This window comes from Lonchura striata, chromosome 35 (genome assembly GCF_050655825.1).
Source record: "Lonchura striata isolate lonStrDom1 chromosome 35, ASM5065582v1, whole genome shotgun sequence".
Classification (NCBI taxonomy): Eukaryota; Metazoa; Chordata; class Aves; order Passeriformes; family Estrildidae; genus Lonchura; species Lonchura striata.
In genome coordinates this window covers 6,867,087-6,893,881 of record NC_140737.1, presented here as the reverse complement: position 1 = coordinate 6,893,881, position 26,795 = coordinate 6,867,087, and the positions used below count along the sequence as shown (strand labels likewise).

At 56.9% G+C, this 26,795-nt stretch overlaps 1 protein-coding gene across 1 annotated transcript in view; it reads right to left on the bottom strand.

The window, feature by feature from the left end:
- The window catches only part of LOC144246355 (uncharacterized), a 374,059-nt gene that overhangs the window by 9,511 nt on the left and 337,753 nt on the right, over positions 1–26,795 (bottom strand). The window contains exon 4 of the mRNA XM_085565239.1: positions 25,118–25,725. Coding sequence (XP_085421365.1) covers positions 25,118–25,725 — 608 coding nt within the window. The remainder of the gene's footprint in view (positions 1–25,117; positions 25,726–26,795) is intronic.

Here is a 26,795-nt window from a genome sequence, read left to right as displayed (position 1 = left end):
ATTTTATTACTATTATACTTCTAATATTTTAAAAACCAAGTGATTGGCTTTTCTCACAAAATCATATCAGGAGACAGAGAACCCATTTATCATTTCAATGCCATAATTAGCTTACAAGCTGTCCTCGGAATAAGAACCAACCAGACAGCTCCAGCTCCTGACCTTCCTGCCGACCAAGCCATGAAATGAGGAACACAACATTTCACCAGATGATGGGATCAGAATATCTGTGTGCAGAAAAAACAGGAGTCTGTGGAAAAGTAAATGACTCAAACTTATATTGGCAAAGAGATGACAAGAGAAAACTGCTAAAAAAGCTAACAAAGGAAATAGGAAAGCAGTTTATGTACTGGTCCAAACATGGAAAGGATGGAAATGAGAGACGGTTCCCCGGCTCCCCAGCAGACCAGGGGTTAAACGAATGCTGCTTCTCCTCTTCTGTGCTGCAGCAACTCTCATCTTTTTACCATGCTCCACACCTTGGCAGTGCAGCTCATCCAGCAGCTGAGCCAGGGCATGCAGGTGGCAGCCAGGTCTCCTGATCCACAAACGGCTACAAAAGGACAGGGAATGAGGGCACCGAGAATAATCCCAAAACCAAAGAGGACCCGGGAAGGACAAAACAGAGTCAAGGAGTGAATCTGCCTGGAGATAGGGCCGGCACTTGTAGATAAGGGGAGAAACCATCAGTTCCAATAAATGTTACAAGTTGACCCAGAGAGCTGCTCAAAGTCCCGCCACATTCCTGAACTTCGAGGAGTAGAACAAAGACTTACCAGAGCCATGAATATCGGCTGTTCTACAAAAGGAGGGTGCACATTAACGAGGACAGGCTCCAGGCGCATCGGGAAGTCGGAACCTTCCAAGGAACTCAGCCGGTGGGCAAAGGCAGAGGGAGATGCGGCCGGGAAAATGAGGATAAAAAGGAGGCTGCGGACTAGAGCCACGGCAGAGAGCGCACGGCAAATGCCCCACGGCCTCTGCCCCTGCTCGGCAATAAAGTCACTTTGACAGGACTCCTCGCTCTCCTCCGGGCACACGAACCTCCGGCGACGGGAATTTCCCCGCCCGCTCCCGGCCGCGGGGCAGCCCCTCTGTCCTACCCACAGCAGCCGGGCCGAGCCAGCGCTGCTCCGGCAGCGGCTCCTGCCCGGCCCCGGCGGGAAGGAGACCGCGGGCAGCCGCTCCCGCAGCGCCCTCAGCCCGGGGCCGGCACGGGCCGGACACGGCACCGGCGAGCCGCCGGAGCCCCCTGCCGCCCCCTCCGCCCGCAGCCAGCCCCGAGCCCCCGCAGAGCCCAGCGCGGCTCCCACCTGCGCCGGGGCCGCCTCCGAGCTCCGCCGCCGCCGCCTCACCGCGCTCCGGCCGCTGCCGCCGCTGCCGGGCCCGCACAGCCGCTCGGCCAATGGCGGCGCTGCGCGGCCTCGGCCGTCCTCAGCCCGCCGCCGGGGCCGCGCCGCGCCCCGCTCCCACCAATCAGCGCGCCGCGACCGCGACTGACGGCACCGGCGGCCAATGGCAGCGAGCTCGGGGCGGGCTCTGCGCACGGCCCCGCCTCGCCCCGCGCTCTCGGCGCCCCCGGGCTGCGTGAGGGGAAAGCCGGAGATGAGGAACAGCCCCGGCACGGGCCCGGGCCGAGCCGGGATTGAGCTGCCCACACAAACTTCTCCGCGCCTCCCGCCACGGCTTTCCCGGCCCTGCGCCTCCCGTGCCTCCGCCTCTGCGGGAAGCCCAGGAGCCTCACTTCTCCTGCCCCTCGTTAGCGCATCAGTGCTTCGCTTTGATTTCCCCCAAAAAGGGAAACCTGCCCCAAGCCCTGTGGGTGGGTGGGGCAGGGGAGAGATTTCTGGCAGAAAACTCCAAAGACTCGGAGCAGGAGAAGGAGAAGTCAGTGCAGAGCCTTAAATGCAGCTTTCCCCACGCCTCCCTGCTCCCAGCTGCACTTCCTCCCCCGGCAGGGCAGGAGACAGGGAATGGGGCCATGCTCAGCTCATCCCCCGGGGCTTCTCCCTCTGCTCAGGGACAGGAGTCGTTCCCTGCTGCACCCTGCGCTCTCTCCCGGCCGAGACTTCTCCAGGAACTTCTCGGAGCGGAGTCCATCCCCTGGGCACAGCCCCCTCCGAGTGCTGCAGCGTGGGTCACTGTGCCACGGGCTCAGTCCTGCCAGGACAGGCTGCTCCAGCGGGGCCCCTCTGCCCGCGGGCTCACAGCTCCTCTCAGGCATCGCCGAGCTCCAGCCCGGCTCCTCCAGGGGCTGCAGGGGATCTCTGCATCCCCATGGACCTGCAGGGGGATCTCTGCATCCCCATGGACCTGCAGGGGGATCTCTGCATCCCCATGGACCTGCAGGGGATCTCTGGCTCCCCATGGACCTGCAGGGGGATCTCCGCAGCGCCATTGTAATATATGTTATGGAATAATTTGTGCTTATGAAAAATATCCATCAAGTCAGTTGTGCTTGTAGAAAAAGATTCTTAAAGTTTTATATGACCAGTGGCTGCAGCCCGGGCTGGAGAAACCACAGATGGCAGAGAAAGAAAGACCTAATTTACAAATGAAAAAAGGTGTCTCTGTGCAGAGATGGGCTCTTTCCGGGGACAATCCAGGAGACACCCAACGTTTAACCCCTGGTCTGCCGGGGAGCCAGGAAACCAGGCACACGGCCATCCCGCCCTTGCAGCTGCTGAGGAGGCTGCTGGGCTGTGCTTCAGCAGAGGAGATGGAATGTGGCTTACCACTCTGCCCTTCTCTAAAAACGGAGAATGGGTCAGGAGGTTTGGGCTCTGAGCACACAGGAGCCTGGCCCAGGCACAGGCCGTGGTGGGACAGGGGCACAGGAGCCTTCTGTGACTGACCGTGGCTCTCTGGTTTCTCTCTGCAGGCTGCCAGCTCCTCATGCCATGGAAACGGCCCCACTCGGCCTGCCAGTCTGGGAGGGCTGGAGGGCTGTGGGTACTCATTTGCTGTAAAAAAGAAATTGTGTTTTTTTGTCATTGTCATCATCAGAACATTTCTTTTATCCTTTTCCAAGCTTTTGGCTCCACTTTCTCCAGGGTAATATTTTTGTGTCCTTCCTCAGCCACTTGATGGCATTTGGATAGGGGGGTAAGCAATGTGAAAAGTTCAACAACAGCTCCAGTTGCCAACTGCAGCAGCCCCTTCAGGAGCCCTGAGCTACCAGCAAGGTCCATGTGTGCCTTGCAAAAGGGATTGGTTTGCAGAGATGGGGTTGGTGCCCTGCTGCAAAAGCTGGGAGCAGATCAGAAGTGGCAAAATGCCATTTTGGCTCAACCCCCACCCAGGTTCTTTATCTTTTCCCTCTGCTCGGTGATAGGCAGACAGGGCTGGATCCAGCGAGGTTCAAGTTCTGGGTGCTCCCTGGCATCAAAGGGATCAACTAAACTCTTGTTTGCAGTGACTGCAATAGGGCTACTGAAGGAAAAAAGGGAATGTCATGAGATGGGGAATCCTTCTTGTCTCCTTTGTCTCCCCAGAAGCCCCTTGGAAAGGGAAATACCCACTGGGTTTATCTGACTCCTTCCCAGCCAGCCCTTCCCTCGCTCCCGGGTCTCATTTGCTCCGCAGGATTCACCAGCTCGCTCAGCTCAGAGGAGCTCTCAGAGGAGAAAACGCTGCCTGGCGTGGGGCTGCCCGATCCCTGTCTCACCTGGATTCCATTTGCCCCCTCCCTGCCCCATCCAAGAGACCAAAGGATCCCCCACAGCCCCACGGTCCTGCAGCAGATCCCGGCACGTTCCCTGCTCTGCTCCTTGGTGCCCTGGGAGGCTCCAGAGCCCTCCCTGTGTGCGGGACAGCGGCTGCAGCACCGCTGCGCCCGCGGGCGAGCAGCGCCCAGGAGCAGCTGCGCCAGCTCCGAGCCTGAAGGGAATCCTCAGCGCACACAAATGACAGCTGGCACTTCAGGGGCTGCCAGGAGAAGCTCAACCCATCTGCTCGCTGCCCTTCCCAGCCATGGCCACGCTGATGCAATTGGAAGAGTCGCCCCTGCCCAGGAAGCTCTCAGGTCGAAGAGAAGAGCAAAAGCCATGGGTTTCTGAGGTGTTAGCTGCCACTGCCTCTGGTTTTCCTTCCAATTCCTAAGGGGTTTTGACTGGTTTTACCATTTCAACACTTTCTGTGTAGAATGCTTATTTTATGATTGGCTTTTCACAAATGTTACAATGAATATTATATGTGTAATGTTAGACAGTTATGCTGTATTAATTCTCTTAAGTAGTGTGTTAAATAGAGTTTTAGGTAACAACATAATATTAAAATAGAAACTCTGCGATGTAGGATGTTTTTACTTGCTCAAGCAAGAGATGAGATAATCAATAAACTCTTCACACAGGGATGGCGGTGACTTGGGGCACATAAAGAGTTACAACCTCCTTATCAGAAAAGACAAACATTCTTCCATCTTGTCTCCATCTTTATGGAAGCACCAGGATTAAGGGAAAGAAGTTGACAAAATCCAGAAAAGTTCCTAATTTGCAAGTAATTTATGCATCATGTATGAGATACATGAATATGCAATAGGCTATTGCTTTTAAGGTTATTCCTTTGTTCACAAGGCATGCTTGTCCTGGCTTAAGTGTCAGAGAGCATCTGGACGTCTATAATTTTTTGCTTTTTATTGTCTTGTAATTGTCCTAACTCTAAATTTGATTACTCTAATTGTGTTACTATTTTTATAACCATTTTATTATTATTAAACGTTTAAAATTTTAAAAACCAAGTGATTGGCGTTTTTCACAACGTTCCAGGCTCCCGGGGACCCCCTTATCGGTATATCCGACCCCGCAGGCTGCAGAGGGTCCCCCCGCTCCGGTGCCGTCCTTCTCCGCTCCCCAGCCCCGCCCCGCCGGTACCGGGCGATCCCCGGTGGCTCCGGGCTGACGATGCAGCGCCTGCCCCGGGCAGCCCAACCCCACCGCGGGAGGGTCCCACGCATCCCCGGCCCAGCGCCGGGGCTCTGCCGGCAGCCAGCACCGGGACCCCAAAATTCTGCTGTCCTGGGGCCGCCGAGCGGGCACCCGGCCCTTGGCCCTGTCATAGATACATATTATAATATTGGCTTTTTGCAAATATTCCACTGGATTTTATATGTGTGGTGTTACAATAACTTTGTTATATAGTTTTTATTTCTGTTGTTCATTGATTAAGCTCAGACATACTAGTGCCATAGCTGATAGAAGCATGCTTGTGTTAAAATTCCTGCTTGGATGGGATAACATCCAGTGAGCACAGGATGAGGACACCTGTACAGATCTGCCAACCATCAGCACTCACCGTCTGAAGGCAGTGTGGGCCGGGGCCAAAACTGAAGATGATGATAAAAAAGGACCAAAACCACAACCAAGGAATACACATGCCCTAAAAAGGTGGAACCGAGGAGGAGCCATGCTGAACAGTTCTTGGAATATGTAAACTAGCTTGGGAAAAAGTTTACTATGCATAAGGGACTATGAATATGCAACAGGCTGGTGTAAGGGAAAAGGTATTCAAGGGGTATCTCCGGAGATAACCGTGTGCTCTTGGCTCAGTGCCGAGATGCACCCGGCCCTAACAACCTTTGCTCTATGGCCCTTGTCTCCTCTTGTCCTGTATTAAACATTTTAAATGTTCCCAGGGCAGTGAAGGTGTTTTTCCCAGCCCCGAGCAGAGAGCTCTGCCCGGCGGCTCCCGGGAAAGGCGGCGGCGCTCGGCAGCGGCCCCGGCCCGCCCGGCCCGCGGGAATTCCCCGCAGCGGGACAAAATCCTGCCCCGAAGGAGTGCTCGGAACGCCGCCTGCGGCTCCTCCGTGCCCCGCAGGTGCCGCAGCTGCCCCGCTGCGGCAGGCGCGGCTCTGGAGCAGGGAGGCTCTGCGGGACCCCCGGGCTGTGCCCCCTCCCGGGCCGTGCCCCGGAGCTGATGCTCGGCCCGGGCTCTCTCGCTGTCCCGGCTCCCGCAGGCTCCCGGCGGGAGCGGCACCGCCCGCCCGGCGCCGCAGGGCCGAGCCCTGCCCAGCAAAGGCTCCGTGTCCACGGCCGGGCCCTGCCGGGGCTGCGGCCGCTGCCCGGCCCGGCACAACCCGCAGCGCCCGGCGCGGCTCCCTCCAGCCGGGCACTGCGGCTCCAACGAGCCGGAATATTCAGCGCACGGAATCTCTGTCAGCGCTGCTCACATTGCAAAACCAGCTGCTGCTGAGGCAATCCCAGGTCCCACTGAAGCCTTCCACCCAAAATGCTGCCTTCAGCTCGGACACACCGGTAAGAAACCCAAGAGCAAACTGAAAGCTGATTAGAGAATCTTGCACAATCACACCCAAGAACATTTTGTTATAAAATCACAAATATTAACAGAAGCTGAGAAAGTCAACAATGTTAGAAAACAAGCTTCCAACAATGGGACTCAAAGAGCTAAGAGCATGTGTTTGAATGGAATAAGCGCTCTCTGACATGTGAGCAATGCCATGGAATTTCTCAAACCAGGGAAATAGGGAGGCCTGGCAGCAGCAGCTTCACACACAGACACAGCAATGACACAGAACAGGGCAGGGCAAGAGGCTGACAAAACTCTAACCGCTACTTGCAATGAAGTACCTTTGTTTCCAGTTCTAATCTAGCCACTATTAATATAGAGTCCAAAAGACTAAAAATACTAGTAATAATAATAACAACTGTACCATTAATAGCAAAAAATTGAGAGAATAGAAATAATAAGAATTAATAGTGGTAATAAAAACCCTACCATACTTATACCAGGTTTGCATGGCCAGGTTTTGGTAAGGCAGGGGATCTAGGAGCAGCTTCTGTGAGAGCAGCTGTTCCTCCATGTCCCACAGAGTCAATTCCAGCTGGCTCCAGGACTGGCTGCTGGACAAGGCTAGCCCAGTTAGAAATGGTGGTAACACCTTTGGAATAAGAGATTTAAGGAAATGGGTGATCCTGGAATTGTGGCTGTGAGCAGGGAGGAACAGGGTGAGGACCTGTGAGGGGAACAGCTCTGCACACCCCCAGGGCAGGGCAGGGCAGGAGGGGCAGGAGCTGCTCCAGCTGCTGGAGCTGATTGCCCTGAGATTCCCTGGTCAGTCCCTGGGGAGGCAGCTGGGCCCTGCAGCCCATGGAGGGCACGGAGGGCAGAGATGCACCTGCAGCGCCTGGAGGAGCCCGTGCTGGAGCAGGGGGATGCCTGAGCGGAGGCTGCGACCCCATGAGAAACCTGTGCTGGAGCAGGGACCTGGCAGGGACCTGCAAACCCCTGGAGAGGAGCCCACACTGGAGCAGGGCCCTGCCAGGACTTGTGAGCCCATGGAGGAGCGAGCCACGCTGCAGCAGCTTGTGGAGAACTGCTGTCCGTGGGATGAACTCACCGTGGAGAAGTTCATGGAGAAGTGTCTCCAGGAGGGACCCCTGGCACAGCAGGGGAATGACTCCTCTCCCCAAGCAGCAGGAGAAACAACCGGGGATGAACTGACCAGAGCCCCCATTCCCTGTCTCCCTGCACCCACTGCGGGGGGAGGTAGAGATGGGAAGGAGGGAGGAAAGGGCAGAAGTTGTTTTTAAAGCTTTGTTTTACTTCTCACTATCCTGCCCTGATCCAGATAGCAAAAATTCCATTAATATCTCCAATTTTGAAAATGGTTTGCCCATGATGGCATTTGCTGAGTGATCTGCCGCAGTCCTTAGCTCAACCCATGAAGCTTTCATTCTGTTTTCTCCCTCCTGTCCATCTCTGGAGGGGAGTGAGAGAGCAGCTTTGGTGGGTGCCTGACATCCAGCCAGGGTGAACAGACAACACTTCCTTTCCTTCATTCATTCTTTCTTTCCAGAGGTCACTGTGAAGGGGTTGAGTGGGGCTTTGAAGGAGGGAGTGAAGGTGGTGGGGAGTGGTGGGGACAGAAGCCACAGGGACGAGGGACAGGCATCAGAGGGGCCTGGGCAGCTGGCAGGGGGCACGGCCTGTCCCCTGGCCCAGCAGCAGGGGACAGGGGGCACGGCCTGTCCCCCTGGCCCAGCAGCAGGGGACAGGGGGCACGGCCTGTCCCCCTGGCCCAGCAGCAGCCCCGTGCCCTGCCCAAGGCGCTCCCAGCAGGGGCTGGGCCCCAGAGGCAGGGGGAGACCCCAGTCCCGGGGCAGCGTTTCTGCCCCGTCCCCTGTCCAGCCCAGCCTGCCCCGTGTGCACAGTGACCGCTGGCACGGGCTGCCCTGGACACTGTGACCTGCTGGGGACACTGAGAGCTGCCCCACTGTGACGCTGCCCTTGGGATTGCACAGGCACCAAACAAACCCCAGCCAGCACAGCCCCTTGTCATGTCCCAGGCACTGGAGAGCATCAGAGCCAGCCCCGCTCCTGGTGATGTCCAAGGCACCAGAGCACATCCCAGCCCCGCTCCTGATGATGTCCCAGGCACCAGGGCACATCCCAGCCCCGCTCCTGATGATGTCCCAGGCACCAGGGCACATCCCAACCCCGCTCCTGGTGATAGATTTCAGGGGCACAAAAACAGTTGCAGACTTCCCATACTTTAGGGATCCATTAAGCACAGGAAAATGGCAAGGATTCATTTGTCACGTATGCATGGGAAAGGCAGAAAGGTCAGAACGAGGAAGACTTATTTTGCTTCTTCATTTTGGAGACCCCTCCCCAAAATGGACCCCCAACTCATTTCAGAGAACAGAACTACACATGCTTAATTGCCTTTTTGCCAATTAGCACATGAAGCGGAGCAGAGGAAGTGACAGGGATATGAATATGCATTCATATTTGTGTATTCAAGACTTCTGCAAATAAAAAAGCTTTGTAATACCTGTGATTTTTGCAGTGTGCATTAGGGAATTATCCCATGTACTGCCCGGCTGTCTCAATAAACATACACTTTCTAACTTTAAACCCTTAGAGAGTTTTTGTCCATCTCAGTTGGATATCGATATTAAATTGATACTCATATTTCAGTAAATCATTGTCTTAAAGATGTCCTAGTATGTGTATTAACATGCCATTTCTTAATATTCTAGTAATTATTCTTGCATTGTTTCAAGATAAACTGGTATGATTCAAAGAATATCCACTGAGGTACACATAGAACATCGATTTATCATAAGCAAATTGCAGTTGCAAAGTTTTTTCACTGAAATTCTGCCACTTGTCATCATTTTAAAAGTCAGCTATTAAAGTCAACAACAAAATTTCTAACTTTGAACAAAGGGAAAAAAGTATATGGTTTGCACTAGAAAAAATAGAAATACAGAAAATATCTCCTAACCAAGTTCCTTGCCCTGATCAAAACATCTCCCAATCAAGTTCTTCACCCTGAACCTGGCTGGTAAAGAAAAATATTATCAGTAAACGTGGATGAAATTTTGCATAAGTTAATAGTATTCAAAATCCATGTTCTAATCCTATTATGATTTCTTAGACAAAGAAAAAAGGGGAAAGGGGTTGGATTGAGGGTACACCTTCCTCCCCTCTGAGTCTGTTCTCATGTTTTACAATAAATCCTACAACAGTACAATACAGCTGCCTAAAATATGGACACTGGAAACCACAGACAGCATTAAAAATGATCACCTGCCTCATGGACAGTTCATAGAAGGACTTGATTTCTTTACAAATTATTTCTCATGTTTACAAACAGTTTTTCTGTTTACAGACTGTTTTCTGGGAGTTCAGTTTTTCCCCAAGGGATCAAGTGCTTAAAGGTTGTTTTTTAAAATTGGGTTTTTCTCCAAGTGTTAAATGGGCTCAGGGTTAAATAGCTTTCTGCTTTTAGAGATAAGTTCAATTTGTAACCAAGAAGCATTATGCCTGTGGCCTGAGTTCTCCCCTAACAGTTCCTGGAGGGGAATGCTGCAGCTCCAGTGCAAATTAGATGCACGCTGTCCTCTGTCACCATGTTGGCAAAGGGCCCTTGCAGATGGGTGACAGAGAACAATACACAGAATTTTATAAAGAAAAGAAGGGTGAGGTGTTACCATGATTGACAGGGGTCTTGACCAATCAAATATCTCCCAAAACTGCAGGCACCTCACGGGCCAGAACCTGAAGGGGCGTGGAGCTCAAACCAATGAGAGCTTCCAGGCCTGGTCTTTCAAATGCCCTGTGTAAGGGGGGGCTTGGGAAATAAAATCTCTCTGTTGCCCCATGAACTCGGGAGGAGCAGTCTTTGTCTCCTGTGCCCTCGCTGCCCCACGAGACCAAAGAGATGTTCACCAGGGCCCTCCCTGTTTGTGGCTGTCCATTGCCCAGCTGAGCAGGCAGCCAGTTGTGTTTGCAGGGAGCTGCCACAGGCAGACACACAGCAGCTGGAGATTTGAATAGCAGGGCTTGGGCCAATTCTTTTTCTTTCAGAGTGCAAGAAAGACACAAAAGCACAAGGAAACATGACAGTGTTTTGGTGGAGTCTCTTTGTCCTGTGAAGTTCAGTAGCTGTTGGTGTTTCTGTGCTGCTGCTAATCCCTTCCATGAAAAAATCATCCCAGGAAGGAGCAACAACATCTGACACGCACCAAGTGTTGCCACCAGTTGCTCCAGGTGCTGCTACCAACAGCCCCTGCAGGACGGAGCACAGCCCCCAGTGCACACCAGCTTTGGCTTCCCTCGGGCAGAGAAGCCCTTTTGGGGCACAGGTTTCTGGGGCAGGAGACCGGTGCTGCCAGGGCTCGGGGGAACTCTGCTTGGGCAGGGACTGTGCCTCACCTGCTGCTGTCAGCGCTGCCCGGGCCCCAGGGCTCAGAGCAGCATTCCTGCCCTGGCCCACACGTTCCCGGTCTGTGTCCCACGACCGTGCTTATGATGGCCACCATGTGGGACGTGTCCCAAGGAGGCCGTGCCAGCTTCTGTGGAGGCCCCGTGCCCTTCCCGCCGCGGCTGCGTCGGCAGCTGCGGGGGCTCCTGCTGCTCTGAGCCCGCAGAGCAGGGCAGCGTTTGCTGATGGGCTGAGCCCTTCCTAAAGATCCTGTTGGGCTGTCTGACACACCTGGGGCAAGGCATTCCTTCCACCCTGGGCCACTCTGGGGGGCTGGGGGTGGCCCCAGGGCAGGTGGCAGTGCGTGCAAGGGCCCTTGGTGACACGGTGCAGCATGGTCACCGTGGAATGGAACGGGACAGGGATTCCAAGGGCCCTTGGTGACACGGTGCAGCATGGTCACCGTGGAATGGAACGGGACAGGGATTCCAAGGGCCCTTGGTGACACGGTGCAGCATGGTCACCATGGAATGGAACGGGACAGGGATTCCAAGGGCCCTTGGTGACACGCTCTGGCAGAGGTGTTGGCAGTGACAAGTTACAGTTACACTCCACAGTGCTCGGTGCACACGACGAGAGAGGACGCGAGAGAGCGGTGCTGTGAGGAGCCCTCAGACAGCCACTCGTTCCTTGCTGACCCAGAGCTTTCCCAAGGTATTATTCCTGCAGGTGAGCTCGTGGGCAGACCAGAGCACTTGGTGACCCCTGGCCTTCCCGAGGCATCTCTTCTGCAGCTGCCCTCGAGGGCAGACTGTGGCATTTGCTTTTCACTGCCCTTGACAGGAGTCTCCTGTCCTTGTGGCTGGAGCCCCCAGGACCAGAGTGCAGGACTTGCTGTCCTGTAGCCTTGCCAAGACTTCACTCTTGCAGGTGCCCTCAAGGCACGACTGCAGCACTTGCTGACTCGGACCTTTTCCTTTTTACCTTCTGCAAGCAGCCATGAATCCAGGCAGCGACGTAGAGCTCAGACCTGCGAGCGTGCCCAAGCTGGCCTGGGGGAAGGAGGAGAAAGAAGGCCCTGGAGCTGCCCCAGCACAGCAGCCTGAAGAGCTGGAGCAGTTCCAGCCACGGCAGAAGGGTGAGTGGCAGAGCTGGGCCACAGGGCTGGTACCTGCAGCCAGCTTGGCTCCATGCCATGCCATGCCATGCCATGCCATGCCATGCCATGCCATGCCATGCCATGCCATGCCATGCCATGCCATGCCATCCCCTGGGGCCATGCCCATGGACAGGATGGAATAGGGGCCGGGCAGACACCCCACAGCCGTGCTCCGTGCCCTGGGCCGTCGCGGGGCTGTCCCTGCCTGGGCAGCGCAGGGCTGGGCTGTGTTCTCCGGCCTCTCCCGCAGCCCCTCAGCTCAGGCTGCGCTCGCTCTTTGCCAGGTGCAGCCGTGCAGCGCACACGAGAGCAGGAACGCACCCGTGGCCGCTTCCGCAGAACAGCGCAGGTACCTGCAGCCATCCCCACCTGGGCTGGGCCTGCTGGCACTGCTCAGCCCAGCACTGTGCTCGGAGCACTCCATGCAGCATCCCGGGCTTCTTGCCCTTCTGCTGCAGATGGTTTGCAAATTCATGAAGAGGATTCGGGAGGAAGAGAGCAGCGCCATGGGCACCGTGCTCAGAGCGTACTCTCCCATCTTCAAAACCAAGACCAGCGCTGCCCTGCTGGATATGCTTGTGGAGGAGGGTCCTTCCAGCCCAAAGCAAGTAAGCAGCCTGTGGCCTGGCTATTCTTCTCCCAGCAATTGCTTGGCCTCCCAAGCCACGCCTGCTCCCTGGGAGCCTTTGAGGCCATGGCAGTGTGGTGGCAAGGGAAGCACTTCTCTGGGGCAGCTGGGCACATTCCTTCCTCCGGCAGCTTTCCAAGTCTCCCCTGCCTTCTCCAGGTGCCCGCCATGGTGAGGTTCATCCACCAGTGGCTCGTGGCCAATGAGTTTCCTGAGTACAATCTGTACAGGCCCCTTCTGGATCTGACAGAGGCACAGCCCTCTGACGTGGTGATGGCTCTCCTGCGTGTGGCCCCATTGTGTGACAGGTACGGGGCCCAGCTGCCCAGAGGGCTCGGGGCTCAGCAGCCCTTCCCCCTGTGCAGCCTGTCCCAGGTGTCTGACACAGAGAATTCCAGGGCCCTCTGGCTGCTCCCTTTGCCAGCCCTGGCCCCTGCCAGCCCCGCAGCGTGCTGCCATGCTTCCCCCCTGTCCCTCAGGGGCCAGTCCCCACAGGGCTGGGCTGCCTGCGTGCTGCCAGTGAGGGGCAGTGGGCAGAGGCAGGGCTGGCAGAGCAGCTCAGCTCCCCGCTGCTGCCCAGGCCACGCTGCTGTGTCCCAGACTCCTCTGAGACAGAGCTCTGACCCCACAGAGCTGCTCTGGCCATGTGGAAGAGCATCATGTGCTCGCTGAGGACTGCAGAGCCGGCCATGCTCGTACTCCTGGATGTGCTGGGGAGCTGGCCAGAGCACAGCACGTGCACCTCCGATGGGGACCACGCGGCTGTCCTTGCCCTGGCTGTGAGTTTCTGACTCTGCTGGCCCCAAGGCCACCTCTCCAGCAGCTCTCCATCCTCCCTCCCCCACGGCGTCTCCCTGCCTCAGGCGCTGGGCTGAAACCTGGCCTCGGGGCAGCTCCAGGGCCACCAGGCCCGGTGCTCCCCCTGCGTCTCTCCGGGCCTCTCCCTCCCGTGCTCGGGCCCTGCCACACGGACACCTCGGCACTGAACGCTGTCTCAGGCTGCTCTGTCCTTTGCAGGCAACCGTGGTGATGTGGAAGATTCTCCAGCTGCCCTGTGTGCCACATGTAGTCACCGTGCATTTCCCCGGCCTCTTTGTGCATCTGCTCTTCCAAGTGCTCTTCAGCACTCTGGATGTGCCAGAGGAGGTCGATACCTTCTGGAAGGGATGCCAGCAGCAACACGGTCTTGCCACCAGCCCCAGCAGGTGCTCCATGCCAGTCCTCCTATCCCTACCACGTGCCCAGGGCAGGGGCCAGTGCTCCCAGTGTGACCTGGGCTTTGCTCTGTGCACAGCTTTGCAGAGCAGACCCTGAAGGCCCTGCTCTGCCGACTGCACTATGAGGATGTGGTGGTGGCCATGGAAGACAAGCGTGGCTGGGACACACTGCTGTGTGCTGACACCCACCACTGTGCTGTGGGCGTGCTGGCCAGGTGAGACCCCCTGCTCCCCAGCTGTCCCCGTCATGTGTGCCCTGTGCCCGAGGTGCCCCACACAGTCCCCGTGGCCGTGGGCCAGAAGGCCTTGTCCCCAAGGGACGGCCAAGGAGGCTGCAAAAGGCTGGGAGAGGAGCGTGCCCAAGAGCAGCAACCTCCCAGAGGGCTCAGCTGCCCCTTGCAGGGTGGTGGAGAAAGGCCAGAGCTCTGTGAGGCAGTCCTGGGAGAGGTTTGCCCCCGCTGGCTGAGGGCTTTGACTAGTGTTTCCTCCTGTCAGAGAAATGCACCGCACATCCGAAGCCGCGTGTTCCGGGATTGCATTCCACCTGCTCGGGCTGCTCAGCAAGGACACGCCGTGCCGGGATTTGGCCACCCTGGCGTTCCTTGTGGAGGTGAGCCTGAAGGCCGGCGCTGCCTCGCTGAGCTGCCTCCCGGCTCTCTGCCCTCTCTTGGCCGCAGTGCCTGGGACGGAGCCCGCGCCCTGTGCTGCTGCCTGGGCCCGGCCCTGGGCGGTTCTGGGCTCCCGCCGGCCGCTCCCCCGTCACCGGCCTGTGCCTTTCAGATCCTGGAGCACCTGAACTTGAGTGAGTGCCGTGACAGCGTCCTGCAGTTCCTGTCCAAGCACCTGCAGGGCGAGTGCAGGGGGAGGCGTCGCTTGGCACTCCGAGGCCTCGTGGCGCTCGGCACCACCAGTGTCTCGGTGAGAAGAGCGCAGGGGCTGAAGCCGTGCTGCCAGCGTGGGGCTGGGGAAGGCAGTCCCTGGGGCTTGGCTGGCCTTGGGGCACTGGGGCAGCTGCTGCCAGCTCTCCTGCCTCCTCCTGCAGCTGCCCCAGGGCTTTGGCACAGGCCTTTGGCCCCTGGGCCCTGTGGCAGCAGGATGGTGTTTCACACACTTGTGTTCCACAAGTAGATGGCCATAAGGATGTGGAGCCTGCATGAAAGGCTCGTGGAGCTCCTGAAGGAAGATGACAGCGTCATGCTCAGGATGACCACGGTTCTCCTCAGGGGTTTGTTCCTCTGCAATGGTGCCCCAGTAACCAGCACCCTCGCCCTGCAGCTGGCTGAGGCGCTCCTGCCACTCTTTGACAACGTAAGGCTCTGCGCCTCCAGCCACACCCAGCGGGTGCTGCCCACACACTTTGTGCCCTGTGCACTCACAGGCTGTGCCCAGGTGGGCCTGAAGCAACTGACACTGAGGTCTTTCTTCCTTCCTTTCCTACAGGAGGACAGCGAGGTGCAGTTGTGCTCCCTGTTTGTCTTCCGAGAGATGCTGGATTTTTTTCCAGAAGAGGAGAGAAAGGTCCTGAATGCACACGTGCGCCAGAGCCTGCTGCCACTCTTCTTCCACTGCCACGATGAGAACCAGCGAGTGGCAGAGGTGAGGACTCGGCAGCTGCCGCTGGCCCCTGGTAGGGGCTGGGCTGGCCCTGCCCTGGCGCCTCGCAGGCTGCAGCTCCTGCTGGCCTTGGCACAGGGACGGGGTCCTGCGCCCTGGGCTCTGGGGCCATCTCCGCGTCTCTGCTGCTCTCCAGGCTTCTCAGGAAACACTGCTTTGTGCGGCCGAGTTCCTCAGGAGGAGGGACCTTGAACAGCTGGTGAAGAACCAGAAGCTGTGGCAGTTCCCCGAGTGCCTGGTAAGGAGGGCCGGGAAGCCGCAGCCCCAGCCTGGAGCAGCCCCTGAGCGCGGTGCTCGGTGTGCGGGCTGGCAGCTGTGCCCCTGCCCGCTGCTGCAGCCCGAGGCCGCGCGGGCTCTGCTCCAGGCTCCTGCAGCCCCAGCCGGGTGCCCATGGAGCCCTGGCCCGGGGGGCTGCGGGGCCAACCCTTCCCTCCTGCCGCTCTCTCCAGCTGGCAGAGGACAGCAGCAGCGTGGCCAAGCACCTGCGCCGGGCCCTGCCCTACCTGCAGAGCCCACAGGAGCCCCTGCGAGAGGCGGCCGTCAGGTTCATGGGTGAGCCACGAGCCGGGCCAGGAGGGCGTGTGGGCACAGGGCTGGCGGCGCCGCTGGCAGGGAGCTGTGCCCTGGGCCTGACAGGCTCTGTGTTCCCAGGGACGGCCGGGCGGCACCTGAGGGGGAGGAAGGAAGAGCTCCAGCTCCTCTCTGAGGGTGAGTGAGGGCAGCGGGCTGCCAGCGGGGGCTGCCGGGGGAGCTGCGAGCCCTGCCCCAGCTGCGGAGGGCTCTGCTCCCTGTGCGGACCAGGGCCGGCGTGGGCAGAGCACACAGAGCTTTCAGGGCACCTGGGGGATTCGTGGCCAGCAGCTTCGGACTGATCTGGCTGGTCTCTGCTCCCTCTGGCCATGGCCAGAGCCTGCTGGGATGGCCCTGGCACAGATTCCCCTCGGGTCCCCTCAGATGTGGGAACTGACCATGGCTCTGTTCCTCTCTCTTTCAGCCCTTGAAGGCATGGAAAATGACAACAGCGTTGCCGTCGCAAGCCTGGCAGTTCAAGTATTGTACATTCTCCAGGAAGCAGAGAGAGCTCCATATTCCACCTTTGACAGCCTGCGTGATCGGCTCTGCAGGGCATGGAGGAGACGGCCTCGTCTGTCAGGGCTCGGCTGGCTGCGCTGCTGGAGCTCTGCAGAGAGCTGATCCCAGAGGCTCTGTCTGCTGGGGCCACCTGAGCCAGCAGAAATGTTTTGTTTCTTTAAGGTTGTTCTTTTCTTTCTTTTTTTTTTTCTTTAGCGTATAAATATAGGATGTGTTGCTATAGACAGACTCCCAGGATCTTTCTTTTGCTGCCCAGGCTCTGCGGGGCCTAGGGGAAGAGGGAGAAAAGGGTTCCTGGGCTCAGCAAGCTGCCCAGGCATGCAGGGTTGCAGGGAAAATGGCCAGAAGCCCCTTGGCCTTTGGTGGTTCTGCTGAAGCCTTTGTGCTGCCCACAGAGCAGATGGGCAGGGGCTGGAGCTGTGGGGATCTCTGTGAGAGCGGTGCCTGGAGATGGCCACAAGCCCTGTCCCAGCCAGGAAGCGCCATCCGTGTCCTCCTGCCCGTGTGTTCCTGGCTGGATTGCTGAGGGCTCCCAGGTGCCTCTTGGTGGGGCTCCTCTGGAGCTCCTGTGGGGCTGCGGTGCTGCTGCCGAGCAGGTTGGCCGGGCTGGGGAGAACCTGAGGAGACGGGGCCACAAAGGGATGAGGGGCTGTGGGAGCCCTGACAGGACAAGGCAGTGGGAAGGCACGGGGGGGACGTGTGAGGGAGTGGGTAACGTTGGCTCGGGGAGGAAAGTGGGTTGGAGCCAAAGAGACCACTCACCCCGATGTTTATGTGGCAAACAGAGCACATTTATTCTCAAGCCCTTCCTTCTAAAGGACCTTTGAAAACCCAGTCTGGATTTCACTGCTCTGATCTCTGTGCCCCTTCAGATTCTGGCCTGGGCAATGCCTGCAGCCTTGGGAGAGATGTGATGGGCCCGGCCCCTGTCAGTCAAAGCAGGGCTGGTACATTCACCCCGTACAAGCCAGCCTGCACAGTGACACGGCAACAGAGTGCGAGGCACAGCTCCGGGAGCTCCCCGTGAACCTCAGCTCTGGGACCACTGTCTGCCCCAAGCTTCAGGGGCTGCAGTGGGAGCCCGGCTGGGCTCTGCCCTGGGGCCATCCTGCAGGGACAGCTGCAAACAGGGAGCATTCCCTGCCACAAAGAGCCAAGCCAGGGCTGCAGGGCAGCTGCTCCAGCCCCGACTGCACTGCTGAGTGCTGTGCTCTGGGGCTGGGGCTCCCCGCACAGGGGACTGCACTGGTGTGCCAGAGGAGACAGAGAAGCTGCAGCTTCAGCCTAACTGAGGTGGGTGCGTGGGCTGGGAAGAGTGGGGAGGCTCCAGGGGATTCACAGAGCTCATCCTGCTGCAAGGACAAGGAAAAAGGAGAGGGAACTCAGCAGTGAGGAGAGCTGGGGGCTGGAGAGCAGCTCTGAATGACACTAAAATCCCACCAGACCTCTGAGACATTGCTGCTCCTCAGCCAGTGACAGGATGAGTCCCTAAGTCTGGGGCTCAGCCTTCCTCATGGCGAGGGGCACAAAGGAAGGGAACAGTGTGATGGAGACTGGAATAGGCTGGGAACTCACTGGGGGAAAAGAGGAAGCAGTTGGGAAGTAAAAGGCAGGGAGAAGAGAGAACAGTTCAGAGAAGGGCTGAGCTACTGCTTGAGCAAGCTGCAAAAAGTCATTTGGGGTCATCCCAGATTGATTTCATTTCAGAAGTTATTGAACAAGTTTATTTTTTGGGTGGCTGCATGTTTTCTTGAGCTGTATTGCTAAAATGCTCAAGCCAGTCTGTGCTGCAGGTCACCCCATTTCTCCTTTGGCTGATTGCAGCCCGGTGCTGAGCTCCAGCAGGGCCCTGGCAGAGCCCAGAGCAGCCTCAGCACCCGCAGAGCCCGGCTGCAAGGAGAGAAACCAGAAAGCCCCGTCAGCTGAAGGCTCCTGTCCCCTTGTCCCAGCCGCCCGTGGTGCCCAGGCCATGCTGGCCGTGCCAGAGCTGTGCCCAGAGCTGCCCATCACTGCTGCCTTTGGGAGCAGAGCAGGAGGGCAGGACATGTGCCCAGCCTGCAGCCAGCCACGGCACCTCCAGCCCTCAGCAGCTGCCCAGAGCAGGACGCTCCTGTGCTCGCTGCCATCTCCCCAGAGCTCTGACCCCACCATCCCCAGCAGACAGGACCCACCTCACGCCATCCCCCGCTGGAAGAAAAGCTGCTCCCAAACGATGCCCTCAGCCTTCTCCAAGGGCACGGCCCATCCACGCCGCAGCTGCTCCCAAGCACGTCCTGATCCAGACTGGACTCCACCTGAAACGCTTCCTCTAGAAAGACAAACATCAAATTATGGAAAATAGGTTACAGACAAAAAGGGGAACAAGAAAAAAGGTCAAATATCTTACCTCTGTCAGGGCTTAAGGAAGGCCCAAACCCTGCATGCCAAGGAAAAACCCACCATGGTTGGGGAATCCCAGGCTTTCTCCCTTCCCCTGCACTGCCCCCATGGTGATCCCAAAGCAAACAAGGGCAGTGGAGCAGCCCAAGCCCTTCCTTGCCTGCAAAGCAAAGCAGCCCCTGCACAGGGTCTGGAGTCCCACCTCTGCTCCCACCATGGGGGTTTGTTTGTGTCAGGCTGGCTGCCCCAGCCCAGCCCCAGCCCGGGGTACGGTGGGTGCTGGGGGCTCTTGGCAGGGCCAGGAGCCCACTCCCATTTCGTACCCACCCCAGCCCATGCCCCAGCCCTGCCAGAAGCAGCCTGGCAGCCGACTGAAGGATCAGCTGCATCCGCCCCAGCAAAGGGGGAACCTTTGGTTCCCAGCCAGGCTGTGCAATGCCCAAATCTGGGAGCATCCCCCTGCGTGTGGACTTATCTGCAAACTCCCTGTGGAATCTGGCTTTGAAGGAGATGTCAGAATCAAAGTCCACCATCTTCAGCCTGCCGGTGGTCAGGTGGAGCAAGAGGTTGTCATCCTTGACATCGTCCTCGCTGCCCCCAGCAGCAGCAGGGCCCGACCCTGCTCAGCTCCCGAGATCCGACGAGACCGGGCGCTCTCAGGGCGGTGTGCCAGAGGCACCTGGCAGCCCCCAGCAGCGCCCTTCAACCCACAACCCTCCAGGCACCAGTCCTGAACATCACGGGGGCCCCACACAGCCAACAGGGATGCCCATACCCACAAGAAAATCCAGAGACAGACCAGAGCTGTCCTAGTTTAGGGAAAATTTGGGAGAAAACCCTCTGGAACGAGCCCCCAGAAAACAAACCTCCATGGCCCCTCCCCACCCACAGGGTTTGGGAAAAAATTTTCTCTGAGAGAAGTGGAAAAGAACATGTTTATTTAACAAACAAAGCACTTCCCAGCGCCAAAAAAATGAACACCAGACGACGACAAAAATCTTTCACCACTCTGAAGAGATAAACAAATCCAGAAAGTCTTTCCTGGGAGTGGTCGCCCAGGTCTGGGCGCTGGGGATTGCTCTGGGCACTGGGGATGGCTGCTGCAGATCAGAAAATAAAGGCTTCTGGTGTTCCTTGGGGTTTCCCAGATCCCAGTCCGGAGCAGTTTGGATGGTATTCCAGAAGAGGAAAGGAAAAGAAACAGTCCAGGGAAAGAACTGGACTGCTCAGCTAAACTAACTAGGAAGCAAAGGCAAAAGCAGAAGCAAGCCAAGCAAGCAAGCCCGCCAGCACTGGCCTCTTCTAGACAGCAGATCATGGGGGGAGGTGAGCCGGCTGATAACAAGGCAAAACAAACCTTCACTTTCTGAATCAGTTCTGAAAGCACAGAACAGAATATCAAACATAAACAGAACACACGATTGGAGATACAAACACCATAACGTCACCTTCGGACATTCCACCCCTTATCTCCATATCTTCAACATCATGTAAAAACTCCATCAAGTAAAAACTTCTATCTTTCACTTGCTCAAACCTTTGACACGTACACATTTCTTTCTGTCTCATGTCTGTGTGTTTTCGTGTACAGACACTGGCAGCACCATCCAGCAAACAGGGATTTTTGCCATGAGTCTCACCCCACAATCAGATCCCCCTGAGGTACACATCGTGTTGCTCCATCTCTCTGCATTATCCACCATGTACAACCTGGTCCCTGAGCAAAGACAATCCCACAAATGGGTTTGTCTGTACTCGAGGCAGAATTGATCCACACTGATTTCCCTAACAAACCTCTGACATGTGCCACTGGCACTTTATCTCCATCTCCTATATTCAGGGGCTCAGATTGGGCAGGACCTGCTCAATTGGTGGAACCTTGGCTGTTAACTAACCAGGTGGCCTTTCCTAAATGCTGCTCCCAATTTTTAAAGATCACCCACCCAATGCTTTTAAGGTGGTTTTTAACAGTCCATTGTGCCTCTCCACTCTGCCTGCAGCTGATGCATGGTTTGGGATGTGGTACACCCACTCAATGCCATGTTCCCTAGCCCAGGTGTTGATAAGGGTGCTCTTGAAATGAGTCCCATGGTCTGACTCAATCCTCCTAGGGGTACCATGCCTCCAAAGGACCTGCTTTTCAAGGCCCAGGATGGTGTTATGGGCTGTAGCATGAGACACAGGGTAGCTTTCCAACATACAGTGGTGGCTTCCACCACGGTGAGCACGTAGTTCTTGCCTTGGCGTGTCTGGGGCAGTGTGATGTGGTCAATCTGCCAGGCCTCCCCATACTTGTACTTGGACCCCTGCCCACCATACCACAGGGGCTTCACCCGCTTGGCCTGTTTGATGGCAGCACAGGTCTCACAGTCATGGATCACCTGAGAAATACTGTCCATGGTTAGATCCACCCCTCATTCTCGTGCCCACTTGTAGGTGGCATCTCTGCCCCGATGGCCTGAGGTATCACTGGCCCATTGTGGTCATAGCAACAGCCACTGGCTTAGGCTCAGTGTCTGGTTTAGCTGTTGGCTTAGGCTCCCTGTCTGGTTTAGCTGCTGGCTTAGGCTCCCTGTCTGGTTTAGCTGCTGGCTTCCAGCCGGGGCTGTTGGCTGCAGCCTGAGTGACTGGGATAGCTGCTGATTTATCTCCCTGCCCCCCTTCCTCTGTCTGCTGCCTTACAGTGTCTAGCAGGGTGTGATAAGCACATGCCAGGGCCCAGCTTGCTGCAATGATCTTTTTCTCCTTAGACTTATCATGGCATTTATCTTTCAGGTACTTTGCCACCTCAGCTGGATTCTGAATTTGTTCACATGGGAAGTCCCAGGCTATAGGGTCAGAAAATTCCTTTAAGATTTGGCCCATATGCTCCCATTTCTTTCTTGAACTCCCTCACATCTCCTGAGTTGAGAGGTACCTCCACATAACCTATTCCCAGAATTTAGGTTGGTTGTCCATGCTGACCAGCACTGGGGTTAGGGATCATTCCCAAAGCTACTTCCCTTCATGGATATAGAGCTTGCCCTTCCCTTTCTCTTTCTCCCCTTGTTAGACTACGAGTAACGCAGCGATTTTCCTCAGGGACCGGCTCTGGGATTTCTACCTCTTGGTTATCAAAATCTCCCCCTTGATCTAAATCTGGGTAGACTGCTGGTGGTGCTGGTGGGGGTGGAGGAGGAGGAGGTATGTATGGTAGAGGGGGTGCAGTTGGAACTTCCTTAGGCTTTTTATTTTTCTTTTTCCCTCCCTGGGTGCTTCAGGCAAAAAGTTTTGCTCTTGTTTCCCCCACTATCCAGAGAGCAGCATACTTGCTCTCTTCCTTATCAAAAGGTTCTTTAGAGTTTACGTAAATGTTTAATGCCTGGAAAATCCAGTCTTTGAAGTTTCCAAACACTGGCCAAAATAAATTATCACTACAGATTTGTTTTCCTCCCCATTCTTTTATACAATAATGTATCATTTTTGCCCTATCTTTCCCTTTCCTTGAAGGATATTCATCCCCAGATTTTATCATTAGACCTAACGGACTGTCAGGGGGGATCTGGGGAAGCGTTACCGGGGTCCCCATCCCCATGGAAGCAGAGGGCTTGCTTTTCCTCTGTCCCATCTCCCAGGACACCTTCAGGCACACACACACTCGCGGCCCCTGTTGGTGCCCAGCCCCTCGCGGGCTCTGCAAACCGCACTACTCAGAGCTCTGCCCGTGCCTCGTCCTACAAGGACGTCTCACGCGTTATGTCCTGGGATCCCAGCCCAACCCAGAGGATCCCCACTTTTATACTCACGCTGTCCTGCGTCTTCGCCCGGCTTCGTGCACAAAGATTACGGGGTTACCGGTATCCCTTGTGCTCAATACCGAATTTGGGTTCATGGGTAAGGGTCTGGGAAGGAAAAGCCTGCACCAGGGCCGCTGCAGAGGCAGCGGGGCACCTCCCTGATTAGGAATTCCCACCCGTTTGCCCTTATCCGAGTCACGGCACCAAATTTGTTATGGACAAATTCAACTGGGGAGGCTAATTATAGATAAATCAATTAACAAGAATTTATTAAGCATGCGGTATTAAGCAAAAGAACAGTGCTGGGCAGCCGGGGAGCCTCTGCTCTGCGACGGAGCACCTTCCCCCTTTGACCTTTTTGTTTTTATATGTCCCTTTTTATTTCCGGTTGACGTATTTTCTCTCTATGCACTCTGCGTTGGTGCAATTGGTTCCTGGGGGGTCTTTTTTTCTGCCCTTGGTGGTCAGGAATGAACTCTCCTCATCTTCCTTGCAGATTGTCCTTGGCCTAAAAGTTAACTTGTATATAATTAGTTACACAGTCTTCTATGCTAGTTGCATTCCCTACTCAGTTCAAATTATTTCCTTTAACACTCATTTTGATGAACAACGACCATTTTATTTATTACACCCACTCTCTCCCAGTGCCTCTCAGCATGTCCATCTCTCTGCTGCCCTCGAGCTCCTGGCCCGGCCCCGGCCGCCTGCTCCCATCCAGCTGAGGTGGTTCCAGGGCCAGCAGGAGCTCTCTGTGGTGGCCACCGACGTGGTCCCCAACGGGGACTGGACCCACCAGCTCCTGGTGCTGCTGGAAACCCCAGCCCAGGGCGGGCTCACCTCAGTCTGGAACACCCTGTGAGCTAGAACTGGGGTACGGGGGAGGAACTGGGGGTGCTGGGAGAGCCACTGGGATGTGCTGGGAGCACCTGGGAGGGAGTTGGAGAGAGCCTGATTTCAACTGGGAGAGGAGGTTGTAGGTTTGGAAGGGCTAAGAAGGGGTTTGAAGGATACTGGGGAGGGTGGGATGGGGTTCTGGGGGTCCTGGTGGGCACTGGGAAGAGACTGGGAGAGGATTTGGGGGTCCTGGGGTAGTTGGGGCGACTGGAAGGAGGCTGTGGGATCTTGAGAGGGACAGGAGGGGCTTTGGTGGGTCCAGGGGAGGTCAGGAAGGGATCAAGAGGAAGGTTTCAGGGGATCCTAAGTGGGCTGGGAGTGACCTGGAGGGTGCTTGGAGGGGCTCGGGTGTCTGTGAGAGTTTTTGAGAGATCCTGACCCCTGCGGACCCTTCAGAGATGCTGCTGGATGCTGCCGCAGCAAGATGCTGACAGGAACTGGAGACTCCTGAGTTGGGTTTTGTCTTCCTGGCACTGGGGATCGGGTTCTACCTGTGCAAGAATGTCTGGGGGGTCCCGTGTGTCGTGTCCCCCCTCCTCTAGAATGTGTGCACTCCCCGGGGCCCCCAGCCCGGTGTCACCCCCTTTTCTCTGCCCACAGAGCTCCTGAGCCACTGGCGGCCGCAGCCCCTCCCCGTGGCCTGGGGCCGAGCCAGGACGCCCCGCTCCATCATGATGCTGATTTTGGGGGGGTCAAGTGTCCCCCCAGCCCTGCTGTCACTCTGACCCTGCCCCCTGCTCCCAGTGTTCCCAGTAAAGCTTCCCAGTTAAACCCAGCCCAGTTCATGGGGGCACTGGGGAGGGACTTGGGGGGACCCCACGGCGGGGCCGGCCCTGGGCAGGGAGGGCGGGTCCAGGTGGGGAACACTGCCTGCTGCGGGTCTGCCCGGCAACTGGTGAGTCATCAGCCCCGCTCGCTCTCATTGGCTGACTCTTCTCCACCGCGTTCTCTCATTGGCTGAGGAGAGGCCCGGCAGTGCAGAGAAGGAACGGGAGAGATCCCGCCCCGAGCACCGGCACGGGGACAACAGACCCAGCCTGGGCACAGGGAGGGAATTTATTACCAACCAAACCACGGCAGCACCAGGAGAAGGGAAAGAAATCCCTCCAGCACCTTCCCCCACCCAACGGGGATCACCCACAACAGGGTTATCCACCATGGAGAGACGGGGACATCCCAGTTTAGAACAAAGCCAATTCTATTGAGTGTACCAGGTGTTTATACAGGGATTGACTTGTATGGTGCTTATAGAGGGCTCTGTTTTTGGTAACAATTTCCCATTGGTTACACATTCTTCATGACATCACATCACCTGGTAACATTACCTTATCAAAAAGTCTCACACCATATTGCCTGGTCAGTGTTCTTGCCAAGGGAGACTTAAAACTGCGTCTGTGTCTCCCACAGTTTCTGCTCAGTCAGGCCTCAGATATCGGGCCTCTTTATCAGCTCCATTGCTTTACTCTCTGTTTTATTCCCCATATGGGGGCACCAGGGCTCTGCCCAATGGGGTTCACTGGGGATCATCCATCCCGGAAACTCCCATGGGGGATGGAGCTGCAGCAGCACACCAAGCTCTTCCCTCACTCAAAGCTCTTCCCTCACTCGGGGCACTCACAGGGCTTCCCTTAGTGGTGCCTCCGTTGGTGCCGGGTCAAGTGAGAGCTCCTGGAGAAGCTCTTCCCACACTTCCCGTATTCGTAGGGCCTCTCCCCGGTGTGGATGCGCTGGTGCTCAGTGAGGCTGGAGTTTTGCTTGAAGCCCTTCCCGCAGTCGGGGCAGCGGAAGGGACTCTCCTCTGTGTGAATCCGCTCATGGAGGAGGAGATTGGAGCTGGTCCGAAACCTCTTCCCACACTGGGGACACTCGTAGGGCCTCTCCCCAGTGTGGATGCGCTGGTGTCTTCTCAGGCCTGACCTCCTCCCAAAGCTCTTCCCACATTCCAAGCACTCATAGGGCCGTTCCCCAGTGTGGATCACCTGGTGCACCATCAGGCCAGACATGTCTTTGAAGCCCTTCCCACACTTCCCACACTCGTAGGGCCTCTCCCCGGTGTGGATGCACCAGTGCACGGTGAGGCTGGAGTTGTGCTTGAAGCCCTTCCCGCAGTCGGGGCAGCGGTAGGGCCTCTCCTCCGTGTGACTCCGCTCATGACTGAGGAGACTGGAGCTTCTCTGAAACCTCTTCCCACACTCCCCACACTCGTAGGGCCTCTCCCCAGTGTGGATCCTCTGGTGCTGGACCAGGTGGTCGCTCCGCCTGAAACCCTTCCCACATTCCAAGCACTTGTGGGGCTTCTCCCTGCCATGAGGCTTCTCCACCAGCTCCGAGCTCTGTCTGGATCTCCGCCTGCCTTCCTGGCTCAGGGGGGCTCTTTCCTCCCTGCAGCTCCCTGGGCTGGGTTTGCAGCTCCTCCTCCTGCAGCATCTCTGGGGCTTTTCCTCCTCCATCCAGGCACACCCTGGGTATGACAAATCCTGGTTTGGGGAAAAAACAAGAGGAGAGCACCTTGGAATGGAGGTTCCACCTTGCCCAAGTTCATCTCAGGAAGTCATTGGGAATCTTGTGTCTGTAAGAACCTCCAAAACACCAAGATTCAGCCCAAAAATACTGCAAACTTCCAAGACACAAATCAAAAACTCCCTAAACATCACAACTCAGGAAAAACCTCCTCCAAAAGATAAAGATTCAGCTGCCACATAAAACCAAAGCACCAACATTTAGCCCAAGAAAGCTCAGAAACACCAAGATTCACCCCGTGAAAATCGTGGATCCACTTCCACAGTCACCTGCTGCATGTGGGGGGAGCAGCGCTCCTGGGCTGGGGGGAGGCTGCAGACACAGGGAGGGGCGGAACCTTCTGCTCCTTCCTCTTTCTGCTCCTCCTCCTCCTCCTGTGTCTCTCCTCTTCCTCACACTCCTCTTCCTCCTGCTATTCCTCCTTCTCCTGCACAATCCCACCCTCTCCTGCCACCTGCATCGTTTGACCATTCTGTTTCTCAAGCCTGCTTCTCCTTCCCTTCTCCTCCTGCCCCCAGGCCCAGCACCCACTGCCGGCTCCCTCTTCCCCCCACACCCACAGCATCCCAGCGCAGGGGCAGGGATGGAGCTGGGGCAGGTCGGGCTGGGGCAGCGCTGGGCTCTCGGCCGCTCCCGCCCGCACTCGGTCCCCACTGCAGCCGCTCCCGCCAGGACAGCGCGGGGGGGCCCGGCCTTGGCGCTGCCCCACTCCCACCTCCCCAAATTCCCCTCGCGGGGCCATGGGGCCGAGGGGGGGCGCAGGTGGGTCCAGGTGGGGAACGCGGGGAGCTGCGAGTCTGCCTGGCAACTGGTGAGTCATCAGCGCCGCGGGCTCTGATTGGCTGAG